The sequence below is a fragment of the Uloborus diversus genome, unplaced genomic scaffold (assembly GCF_026930045.1).
Source record: "Uloborus diversus isolate 005 unplaced genomic scaffold, Udiv.v.3.1 scaffold_866, whole genome shotgun sequence".
Lineage (NCBI taxonomy): Eukaryota > Metazoa > Arthropoda > Arachnida > Araneae > Uloboridae > Uloborus > Uloborus diversus.
Genome location: NW_026559084.1, coordinates 4,351 through 17,251, shown reverse-complemented (window position 1 = coordinate 17,251; position 12,901 = coordinate 4,351). Strand labels below are relative to the sequence as shown.

General features: G+C 32.9%; 1 protein-coding gene across 1 annotated transcript; it reads left to right on the top strand.

Annotated features, from left to right (window-relative positions):
• Positions 1–10,799: 10,799 nt before the first annotated feature.
• Positions 10,800–11,438, top strand: LOC129233981 (gastrula zinc finger protein XlCGF57.1-like; the record flags this gene model as incomplete). Its single annotated transcript, XM_054867893.1, has 1 exon — positions 10,800–11,438. A coding segment is annotated over exon 1 (639 nt), but the record flags the coding sequence as incomplete, so codon positions are not given.
• Positions 11,439–12,901: the final 1,463 nt, after the last annotated feature.

Genomic DNA, 12,901 nt, shown 5'->3' with positions numbered 1-12,901 from the left:
AAACAATTTAGAAAAAGCATATTAGTGAGCAAATTACAATCAGTAATGCCTGTTTAATTCTGTATGTCACTCCTCTTTCCTAAGCACCCCTGTATGATTTTTTATCCTTTGTTAAATTAATCCAAATACTACGAGCCTCTGCAATTGGAAAGTTCACTTTCTGAACTAAATCAAAAAACTAGCATGGGATTTTATTTTTTTAAATGATGAAATGATGTTTATTTTTTTAGTTTACTTAAACAAATATCATTTACTAATTACTTGAGTTATTAAAGACATTTTTAAGTTTTTGCCAGATTTTACCGGTTATTGCCAGTTTTTACCGGTTATAACCAGTTTCTGCCACTGGCACGGCAAAAACTAGTTTCTGCCTGCAGAAAGCCAACCCTGTGTGTAACTGTAATTTGCCGGTAGTCATATTAAATAATCCTTGTCCTTTCGATGACTCAAAATAATAGATGTGTGTCCTTTATCTGTGCATTCAAAGTAATGCTTCTTAAATTTATATTTTTTTGACAATAAAAGTGTTACATGTACATTTTGGCCTTTTCAAATTTAAGAATTTCGATTCTTTCTGTTAGTGTCTTTTTGTTTTCAATTCTGAAGATAAATGCTTATTAATATGTAAGAAATAATTCGCAATAAATTAAGAAACAAATTTATGCTACAGATGCAGCACTAAAATTGTACAGTTCCTTAATAATAATTTAAGTTTAATTTTTTAAATGAAATTTGGAAAAAAAATTACAAACTGGTAATTTTTTCAGAAATAAAAGTATAACAAAAAGCATTTTTTGGGATGGTTTTGAAGGAGGTGGTGTGAACTCTAAAAACCCATTCCTTGCATACAGCTGACCCTGCATATTTTGGCAACAAAACTGTAAATCAACATATTAAGCTTCAATTTAGATTTATATTTCTAAAAGTTTTTTCTGTTAAATTTCTCCCAACCATGCCGTTTCACTTATTATTATATGTTGTGTATTTTCTTTTTATCTGTCTTAAGTCATTTAAGATTCAATATTTTAATCATTTTTTTGTTTGTATTTATAGGTTTCTTTCCAACTTTTGATCTGCAATAATCTTCAACTGCTTCTAATTATACTGGGTAAGATTTTGTTTTAGTCACTTGTTCTAATTCATGTGCATTATCACCCATTGTTATTAAGATACATTTTCTACTGCATGTCAGCCATAGTTTTAATCTCATGTGTGTTATCCCCCCCCCCCTCCCTCAGATGCATGATCCAACGTTTAAGGCAGCAAATCTCTTGTAAGACAAAAATGCTTCAATATACAGTATGAGAACCCAATTTTGGAGTACCAAATCCAGAAAACCTGAAATCTAAGTTTTTTTACATCTCCCCCCCCCCCCCAAGTCCAAAAAAATGTTTTGGATTTTTTTTTTTGTTTCAGTTTGATAAGTTTTAAGTTGTTTACATTCGGCAATTACTTGTTAAAAACACAGTACTTTCAGTTCAGCTAAAAAGAAAAATGGATGCCACGTGTTATGAGTAATTAAGCGTTTTGTAATTGCGCAGCAATCTTTCAACATCCACTTTCAGTTAAGGATAGTTATTTTTTCTTCTCATAAGTATGCAATACAAAGCCTATTGAACAAAGGTACGAAATTATTTTTAGTAAAAATATGATTTATTTATTGCATTATTCATTGACACATTGCATAGTAATAAAAAGCGACATTCACGGACTATATGCCGCTGTAAATTATCACTGACTTTTGTTTTAGCATAATGAAGTATATTTTCATTCGTATTATCAAAAAATAAAAGAATTTCAGCTTGAACTTAAGCGAAACCAAGGAAAAATGTGATAAATACCTCTGATCAGGAGAGTTTTCGCTGTTTTTTGAGTCAGAATCTAAAATCCAGGAAATTCTGAAATCTGGATAGGTTGTGATCTCCAGCATTCTGGATTTGGGGTCCCATACTGAACTATATTTATAAAGGATTTGTACACACACTCAAAAAATAACTATTCTCTCAAATTCAGACTTGGAAGCTGAAAGAAGTTTCTTTTTGCTTTAAAAAAAGGGATTTATGACTAGAATTGTGTAAAATGCTCTTTATTTCATGACAAGATTTTTTTTGCAAAAAATAAATAAATAAAAAAAAAACAGATGTACATTAGGAATTGTTCTTTTTCGCACATGAAACTTTCCAAGTTAAAGTGGATCAAGTTCGTTTCGACTTAATCCACTTTAGCTCCGAATATCTCATTTACGAATGTAATATTTCACTGCCAAAATCTACTACGAAATGGATCAAATCAAAATGAACTCACCCACCTTTGCTCTGAATAATCTAATAAAGTTGTCACAATTCCTCTTTTTTTTTTGTAGAACCAGGAGTCAATCCAGACCCAAATTGGGTTCACTTTGCACATACTTTACGGAATTTTGCATCCTAAAAGCAGCCCGTTCACAAAATTTCACATCATCAAAGTAGGCTTTTTGTATAATTTCTTCACCGCAAAATGTGTACCAAGCAGGGTTGGCAAAAACCCGGGTTTTTTTTAAAAAAAGCCCATGGACCCAGGGTTTTTTCGGTTTTTTTAAATAAAACCCAAAAAAACCCAACTAAAGCTGGGTTTTTTAAAATAAATGTAGGTTTTTTTGTCTTTTTTTGTAGGGAAAATGGGGTGCTTGTAGCATATTGTAGTGTAAGTATATGGAAAAAGCACGAAAATTGTCTTGGGTTAAAAATACTGGAAAATTCAGCGTTTTCTGAAGAAAAGTAAAAAAGACAACGAAACCCAAGAATAGTGAAGTTTAAGATTTTTTAGTTTCCATGATTACCAACAGTTAGGGCAAAGTTACTTCTCGAGTGATGAAATCTATTGTTCGTTTTTAATTACTACGTTTTTTTTTTTTGCATTTTACTTTATTGTATTTCATTTTGTTATGCAAAACTACTGTAGAACGTCAAAGTAGTTTAAATCCCTTTTTACTGAATTCAGCTTAATCAAGACATTTCTTTGAACTTTATGTTGACTGTTTCTATTTCTGTGTATAGAGTGAGAAATATTAAACTTTTTGTAAGATAATGAAAGTATTGTACATCCTATTCTGTTTTCTGTTCGACTGTTTGAAAAACCTGTTAATTTCTAAAACATATACGTTGTTTATTTGAGATTTGTGACATGTTGATTTGCAGAAAATAATTCACATGAAAGACTTATAGCTAGTGTAGTTTCTTCTGTGCAATCTACAAATATCGAGAAAATCAGACGTGACAGGACTTAGTCCAGAAAATTTGAGTTATTTATTGACCTGTTAAAGAAAAAGTTAAATATATTCATTTAAAATCTTTGAAGTATTTTTTTGATGCCGTTAAGAAATACTATTAAAGTTCAAAATTCCTTTTTTATGTTCATTGTCTGTGGTGAAGAACAAATAAAAAAGAAGTTTAAATTGTGAAAGTATTTAAATTAATTATTGTTTTAAAAAACTTCTCAGAAAATTTTAAAAAACCCAAAAGTGGGTTAAATAATTGGTTTTTTTAAATGGGTTTTTTCAAAAAAACCCATTGGGTCCAACCCAATTGGGTCCAATCTGGCCAACCCTGGTACCAAGGGCCTACATGGAAGCCTACCCCTCCTCCAGCTCACCCACCTTATCTTACTGCCTGCTGGGAGAAATGATCATACGCTGGAGAAATTAACATTTGCTCGGGGGTGTCTGATGGGGGGGGGGGGGGGGGACAGAGCCACCTCTCTCTCTCGACCTTCGATGGAAGTCTACACTTAGTTATCTTGTGACTCAAATGAAAGATTTCGCCACCTTTCTTGCCAATAGTGGAAAATGTTTAGCCTAGAAGACGCATTTTACTCAAAGGCAAGAACCGAAGTATAGCACAATTAACTGCCTATATATTGGTTGGTTTATTTTCTTTAAAGACCAAATATGATTAAATATACATTTTGCAGAATGCATGCACCTGGAGAGTCATGAATCTCAACTATTATCGAATTTTAAGCAAATTGACAATGAGGCATATATGTATTTTGAGTTTTATAACATACATACTTCACAAAACTTTATGTATATTAGTTATAAAATTTACACATTTTAGCTGTTTTTTGGCCTCAACACCAATTTTTGACTCGTATCACAGTCTGATTGCATCCACTTCTGTAAAACTTGCTCTGTTTTTGTTTACTATGTGATTCTATCACTTGGACATCAATAATTCCCCTAAAATGACCCTTCTTGTACTTCATATTGCGTAATTGAATAGTTGCATGTGCATCATTTTGCCCATAGACTAATAATAAGAGTAGACCGAGCTTTCTCATTCTTGCTGATAAAGAAAATTGGTTCATAGATGTATCAAGTGACTAGTGGAAGGGCTTGGCGAAGACTTTGGCAGCATGGTTGCTAGATGGCAGCATTATCTATAGTTTGGCACTCGACATGTATTTTAAGACAATGTGTTTTCATTAAAAAAAACTTCCAGGTGCAGAGATTGAACTGTTTTTCTTTTAGTTATGCATTATTTTGACATTAGTAATAGTTTTTGATCAGTTTTCGGTAACTTTTATTTCATTTGGAGCTGTCAGCGTTGGCGTGAACGAAATGGCGTAAACGTTTTGCGTTAACGCAAAAATGTACTAATCAGTATCTTAAATTTAAACTGTAGGTAAAAATCTTACCGTTTGTCGATTCTTTTTGGTCGCTTGCATCTTTTATTGCTTAGAGAGTTATTGAAATTGACTAAAGAAAATGCACAATACTATCTCAACGAAAAACTCACTATATTAACAAAATATTTACAACTTTGAATAACAAATTTACAAATCGGACTCTATAAAAGATCATTATTTTGCATTCCATCAATTCTATTTATTTTATTTCGCGCTGGCGTTGATCGTCTGCTACGATTAACGCCCGCTGTTGCTAGGATATCCACCAGTCACATGGTTTGGTTTATGAGCAGCAAAAGGGTTGCCATAGCTCGGTCTACTCTTATTATTAGTCTATGATTTTGCCACACCTACTCGAAAAGTTTTATCAATGTGCATCCAAATCCATTTGAGTCAATCTCTCTTGTAAAAGTTATTAAGTTTCACCAGAATTTGTCCTGAATTTGTAAAGATTTTGTAAATGAAATTTGGCTAAAAAGTTAATGACGTTTGGAATGGCGATAAATTATGAAAGTTATGGAATTTTATTAATCTTTTTTCAATTCGAGAAATGTTGTAAGTTACACAAATTTGAGATTTTTTTTTCATTTTTACTTCCTTTAATACAAAGTAAAGGAAGTAACTTTGTATTCACGAAAAAATTTTAACCCAAAAATAGGTCTTAATTTCCATTTTGCTCGCCCCCGAATGAATGTTGAGTTTTTTTCAACTCGACCAAACTTGGATATATGTCTAAGAACATATAGACAACCGAAATATCCGTTTTGACGATCCCCGTAGTAATTGCAACGAGTTTTCTCGTGACGTCTGTATGTAGGTATGTATGTGCGTATGTATCTCGCACAACTCAAAAACGATATGTTCTACAAAGTTGAAATTTGGTAGGTAGTCTCTTAGTGGGGTCTGGTTGTGCACCTCCCTTTTTGGTTGCATTCGGATGTTCGTAAGGGGTCTTTTATACCTTTTTGAGGGGAAACTATTGTTAATATCTGTTGAAAGGTTGTGTAAAGCAGAGATTCAGACAGCTGAACATAAACAAATACGTTTAATAATACGAAACATGGGGACACACATACAGCAAGACATAGAGAAAGTAGTGAAGACCTGATAAACAAGACTGCGGCTCTTTAAATAGAATAGAGGGCAGATTTTCAGCATCCAATGATGTTTCACAAATAGCAATAAGCTTTCTCCTAAGTCCGATGGTGGATTAAAGAAGAGATTTCGCGAACTCCGTGGAAAGCTGCAAATGTCTCTTCCAATAAGAAATAAGCACAGTTCTTTCTTTTAAACCAATGGAGAAAGCGATTACATTCAACAATATCAATGCAAACTCAAGTGGTGTTATAATTTGTCAAACATTTGGTGACATTTCACCAAGCTTTTGGTCACCAACTTGGCGGCAAAAAAATTGCCGTTTTTTTTTTTTTTTTTTTTTTTTATAAATTTGGTCTCATTTTGGGCCATTATTGGTGATATTGAGAGAGTTAACCATCGAATCACATTAAAATGTCCAATGTTGGAAAAATTCACCTGTATGAAACGTTTTTTTTTTTTTTTTGTTTGTTTCAGTTTGCAACAAACTTGGGGCAAAAATATTTGAAGTATTTCTTTGCTTACTCCAAGGCATCTATAACTACAGTAAACTCCCGATTATCGGCGGTCGGATTGTCCGCGGTTCGGATTATCCGCGGGTCTTTTCACAATTGATTTTAAATGTTTTTTAAACTTATGATTGTGTTACTGTTCGTGTTTAGCTTTCACATGCGTATATTTTTTTACATTCAATGTCAGTAGATGCAATGTAGCAATGTTTTTAGCTATGACTTAAATGTATGTTTGAGTTTTATTCATATTTTTTAGCTATTGTATACAGTAGTATCGTTTTTTACCCATTGTTCGGATTATCCGCGGCTTTCGCTTATCCACGGTTACCGTGCCACCCTATTCCGCGGATAATCGGGAGTTTACTGTATTATCATTAAATTGGCATAAAAGGAAGTCATGTGATGCCCACATCAGCTCGTTTGTGTAGCCTTTTCCAATACTTTAACGATCATAACATGTTAGTCAATTACTACTCTTATCAATAATGAATGACAGATTTTGTTACTCATTCTGATAATTTACATATTTATTTTTTTTCTTGTTAATTTTAGTACTGAATAAATTTATTGGTAGTTACATAATTTTTGGAAAACTGTTGGCTTTTAAAATACGATGCACTATAGCTTAATTCTTTTATTTGTTTCTAAAATGAAATATTTATTTTAAAATGTCTCTCTGAAGTAAAAAAAAAAAAAAAAAAGGTTTAAAACTCTTAATGGTTTCCTCTTTGCCAGTAAATTTATTTTATCATTATTGCCACAAATTTAAAGGTTCTCTTATTTTTTAAATTTATTTTGAAATTAATATTATTCAATATATTTACATTAAAATAATGTTAAATTTTTGTATCATATCAGAGCTTTTTCTGAGAAAAAAGCATTATATGCATTTAAATTTCCAACTGGAAAAGTTTTGTATGAGTTGTTATTTACCAAAAAACTGTCAACTTTTTAAGGTTCATAAATACATTTTCTTGGAGCAAAATTAAAAAAATTGTAATTATTTTTCATATGTGTAGTAGTATCACTACTCATTTTTGCATGAATTCGCTTACTAAAAGAGGTGGTAATGAGCAAGGGGTTGGATAGCTTTATATCCATTGATCTTCATTGACGACTAGTAAACTAACTTTCACCAGCCTAGCTGGGCCCAGAGCGCCTGTAGCTAAATCGTCATATTTGTCTTTGTATAATTGTTTTTTAGTTATAGTTGCTCAGCTGGTTGCACTTGGCTTTGATTTAAATGTTCAAAAACATATGTCATATCTCTGGTAGTTTCAATTTTGTTTTAACAAAGCATTAATTTAGACAATTCTTGTAAAAATCATGTGTTTTTTTGGAAAAAATTGTTCTCTGTGAATCAAGGGAAGTTATAAGAGGAAGTCGTGGAAAGTCATGGAAACCAATCCTTGAAAATGACCAAGTAAAATGCTAATTTCCAGAACTGTCGGGCATCTATGCAGTTAAAAGAAATAAAAATAAATATAAAAAAATTGAGTATTGTCAAATAGTGGAATGCTTATTGAGATTTGATTATGGTATGCATGATGTAACTTACTTTTAATGATTTGTTTCGAGTTCATTTTAGTGAAGTCTTGATTTATGCCTTTCAAGACCCCTAACATAAGTTGAAATATCACATTGTGGAAAAGGGGTATATGAGTTTTTGATAAACATAACAATTATTTTGGGCACTTGTAAACGCCCCTTTAGCTGTCGTAAACTATTCTTTAAGTATGTTTAAACTTTTTCCACACAAAGAACTGATTTTATATTGTGTTCAAAAAAGTCCTGCATTATTCAATATAAAATACTGTTACGATGCAAAAAACCAATGAGAGAGAGAGAGAGACAAATATGTTACTGTATGTATTGACACAATAATAATAATGAAATGCTGCTCTATTTTACTGCTGTACAGTAAAATAAATACTCTGTATAATAGATTAATGATAATTATAACTAAAAAAATGAAGATAATGATAGTTGCTACTGTGCAACTGATGAGATTGATATCAGTGCTCCCTGCTTATCATCAATGTTTTTCTTTTTTTCTTCAACTGTAAGAAACTTTCTCTTTTCTAGCTTTATCTAAAGTGGCGCACAAAGGTGCCACTTTTTGTTACATTAACTTTCACATTTCACAGTTCGAATCCATTGATTTCTTTTTACAAAATCATTAATTAAAACCAGTTGATTTTATTTTTATAAATTAATTTTGCATTTTTATAATGTGTTGCTCTAAACTGTTATACAATCTTAACTTCAACAAGCAAAGATACATAGATCCCTCTTTCTATGTGTGTAACAGATTTTCACTCTTGAAATATTGCTTTTACTCCAAAATTACAGTTCAGAACAAAATAAAAAATTTCAGTTTTTCTCATGCACTATGACTAATATAGTTAAGAAAAGTAACTGTTCAATGTATTTTATACTAAAAGCGCACATGATGGAAACATTATCTACAATGCATAAAACAAAATCACATCTTATCTAAGCATAATTTGTCGTATTATCAATCTTAAGAATTTATTGAATAGTTAGAGAATTATCCTAAGTTTAAAAGTAAGCTGAATGGATTCATCTATTGTATGAAATATATTATGTTTATAAAAATGTAAATTGATTAATATCTACAATTTTTTGAAGATTTATTAAAAATAAAAAAAAATCTGATTTAAATTTAAACAATCAGGCTTTTTTGATTTTTTTCTAAAAAAAAAAAAAAAGGGAAACATGGGAAGAAGTCCGTCCACAAAACCAATATTTAATGGCCAATACTTATTCAGAGCGATTCTCTATCAAAAAATTTCGTGCTGTGGGCAAGGAATTCATGTTAGCTTCAAAATTCAGTACTCGTGAAAAAATTGTTTATAGCCATTTAAGTGGAAAAATTTCACTTCAAATTGAGTGCATGGAAGGAACTTACTGTTTGAAGACTTCAACGTAACTGACATTACACACTTCATAACTCATTTGATGGATGACGCAAAGATTATTTAGGAAACTTGCCAATATCCAATTTGTGCTTTGCTGAAAATGGACTTTGTAATGTATTGTAATCCTACAAATGAATATAACATGCAAACTTACTGTTTGAATATCAAATCATTGAAACGCTAAAGAGAAAAAAGGATGACAATGTAAATGATTTTCTTGTTTCTGCCAAGTTATTAAGTAAACAAGTCGACAAGTGCCAATGTCCAGCTGTTTCTCTTGCAACACATACCCTATTTCATAGAAAATTTAAGAGAGAGAGAGAAAAAATCAAGAAGAAGAACCAAGAAGAAAAAAAGAAACCAAGAGTGTGAAGTCATCACAAAATTTTTAATGTAGCAACTTGTAAATTTGCTTCATTGGTAATTTAGTTTTGATCGCAAAAAAAGAATCATATTCCATCAGAGTAATTTGCATTGGGTAATCTTGTGTTTGTATTTTTGTTCATGACATCTGTTTCAGAAAAAAATATTTTCATCCAGTAACAGTTTTGTGGATAGTAAATGGAGTGGATAGGCATCACCAAAGTTTGAAGAAATCACATCAAATCTTCTCCCTGTAGCACGAAGCAGTTTTTGTTGCCGATCTTAAAAGATCCCATTTTAAATTACTTTTTTCCTTGCAATGGTGCAGGATGTTGCTAACATTGGTTGTCAGGAGGTGTGATGGAGGTGAATAAATTTAAAATGGAAACAAAAGTTACAAACTATGTTCCTGACGCAGAATTTATTTCAATTAGTTTCGTTCATTTGACTTTTTTCCCGACTGTATCATATTTCTCGACAGTGAAATATTTAAGGTACAAAGCAGTGTAGAGAGAATGCAACTATTTGCTTGTTTTGCCAAACTAGATCTCCCTATGCAATCCCAATTACTATAGCATTTGACACTTTACTTGTATAGTTCAATGATTCTTATATAATTGCAAAAAAAAAAAAAAACTTGTACTTTTTCCTTTTTTACAAATAGTTATTCCAAGAATTCATTATTTTCCAGGATGAATGACTACTTTCTGATTGATGCGGATTGTCTATAAAAAGAACATTTCAAGAATTATTTTTAGTTTCGTACTAAAGATCAGTGCTTTCGTTGCAAAAAGTATTTCAATTTCGCAAGGAGAGCAGCTAGTAAGTACTACACAATGAAGAATTGTATCTTGTTTTGATATAAATGTTGATGGTGCTTTTTAATCTTCAGATTGGCAAGTTAATGTTTATTGGTATGGTTTGTTTGTGCATGAAGTTAATTTTCTCAGAACACATGTCATAATGATGTAAAAGTGCATAGCTCCAGTTATTGTCTCAAAGATTGAATTAGTTACAAGTGAAAATAGTTAAGAGCATATATTATAAAGGCTTGGATAAGTACAAGTGTGAAAAGTAACAGAAGATGTCTAGTGAAAAAGCAGGAGAAAAATATATTTGTTGTGAAACTTCATTCACTGAAGGTAGCTGTAAAGCCCACTTAAAATCATATTCGGAAAATCAGAACCATGCTACTGGTGAAGTTTCTGAGTAAATTTGCACTATGAAAGAAAGTGTCAAAACAGAGCTGGCAGTGCATGCAAGCGATAAAACTTTCACCTGCAATAATTGCGGAGATTCGTTCATTCAAGAAGCTCAATTGACAGCTCATTTGGCATCCCACACTGGAAAGAGTGGCACCCCAAGTGTTGAAACAGAAATGGCAGAGCCTGCAGGTAAGAACCCTTTCACCTGCAACAATTGCGGAGATTCGTTCACCCAGGTAGCTCAATTGACAGCTCATGTGGCATCCCACAGTGGAAAGAGTGGCACCCCAAGTGTCGGAATAGAAATGGCAGAGCCTGCAGGTGAGAACCCTTTCACCTGCAACAATTGCGGAGATTCGTTCACCCAGGAAGCTCAATTGACAGCTCATGTGGCATCCCACAGTGGAAAGAGTGGCACCCCAAGTGTTGAAACAGAAATGGCAGAGCCTGCAGGTGAGAACCCTTTCAACTGCAACAATTGCGGAGATTCGTTCACCCAGGAAGCTCAATTGACAGCTCATGTGGCATCCCACAGTGGAAAGAGTGGCACCCCAAGTGTTGAAACAGAAATGGCAGAGCCTGCAGGTGAGAACCCTTTCAACTGCAACAATTGCGGAGATTCGTTCACCCAGGAAGCTCAATTGATGGCTCATATGGTATCCCATACAGGAAAGAAGTCATCACACACTTGTGAAATTTGCGAGAAACAAGTCACTATGAGTTCAAGCATGAAATATCACATGGCAAGGCATACTGGTGAAAAACCTTTCACGTGTGAACACTGTGGAAAGTCTTTTATTCAGAAAGTGCAACTACACACCCATTTGATTTCTCATACAGGAAAGAAACCCTATGTGTGTCAACTTTGTGCAAAAACATTCACCACAAAATGGAACCTGATAACTCATTGGAGTTTGCATACGGGGGAAAGGCCATACCCTTGCGATTACTGTGAAAAGGCATTCATCCAGAAAGTTCAACTGACTGCTCATCTGACCTCGCATACTGGAAGTAAACCCCACGTGTGCGAGGTTTGTGGAAAATCTTTCACTCAAAAATGGGGCCTTAAGAATCATGTAGCACTGCATACTGGAGAGAAACCCTATTCCTGCGAGGTTTGTGGGAAAGGTTTCATCCAAAAAGTGCAATTGAATTCTCATATGGCGAATCATACTGGAGACAAGCCTTACTCTTGTGAAATCTGCATAAAAGTGTTTTACGATCTTAAATCCTTGAAAAGACATGTTGAGCTTCACACGAGAGAAATGCCCTACAAATGCGAGCACTGTCACCAGGGATTTCGTAATGTAAAATTACTTCAAGTGCATTCAAGAACGCATACAGGAGAAGAGATTTATTCATGTCAATTTTGTGGGAAGTCTTATACTTGGAAAGGTTCTTTGACCCGGCATTTAAAAGACCATCATACGCCCATTGAAGAAAAGAAAGAATAATTTTAAAAACATGTGTTAGTAAAAACCATCACTGAAACTAATGAGAGAAAGGGAATGATGCTTTTTGACACTCCTAACAAGCTTTTACATACTTATAAAACATTTTGAAAATATCTAAACTGTCACTGTTATGAGCAGACCTAGATAATACAGACAAACACGCCAACCATGGGTACCACTTTTCAGTATTGAGAATGGAATTCTGTCTTTATAAAAAATCTGCAAAGGAATTTCTAACCTTCGATTTTTAAGGTGTTTTTTAACCCAGTGAAATTGAAGGACAGAAATCTGTTCATCAATTTTTTTCATGAAGACCGAGTTTCACATCCGTCCCGTTTTGCTGACAATTTTGATGTTTTTTAAACAAATTTATTCGCTACTAATTTTTTTGACAAGAGACAGATATTAGTCAGCAATTTTGGAGTCCCCCCAATTGATAATAGGAAACTGGTGTAAATATATTTTTTAAAAAATGCTGATTGTATAGTGGTACTCTGCTCGCTTTCAACTTGATTGCTGTTGACCATAGTATAAGCTTTGAGAGGAACATAGCATTCTTTTGCAAATAAATGTTAAGAATTTTTTTTAATTGACAGACAGTTTTAAATTTCATCTAGGTCTGGTTATGAGGACCAGTAACACTGTACTGCAGAAAAATACCTTTA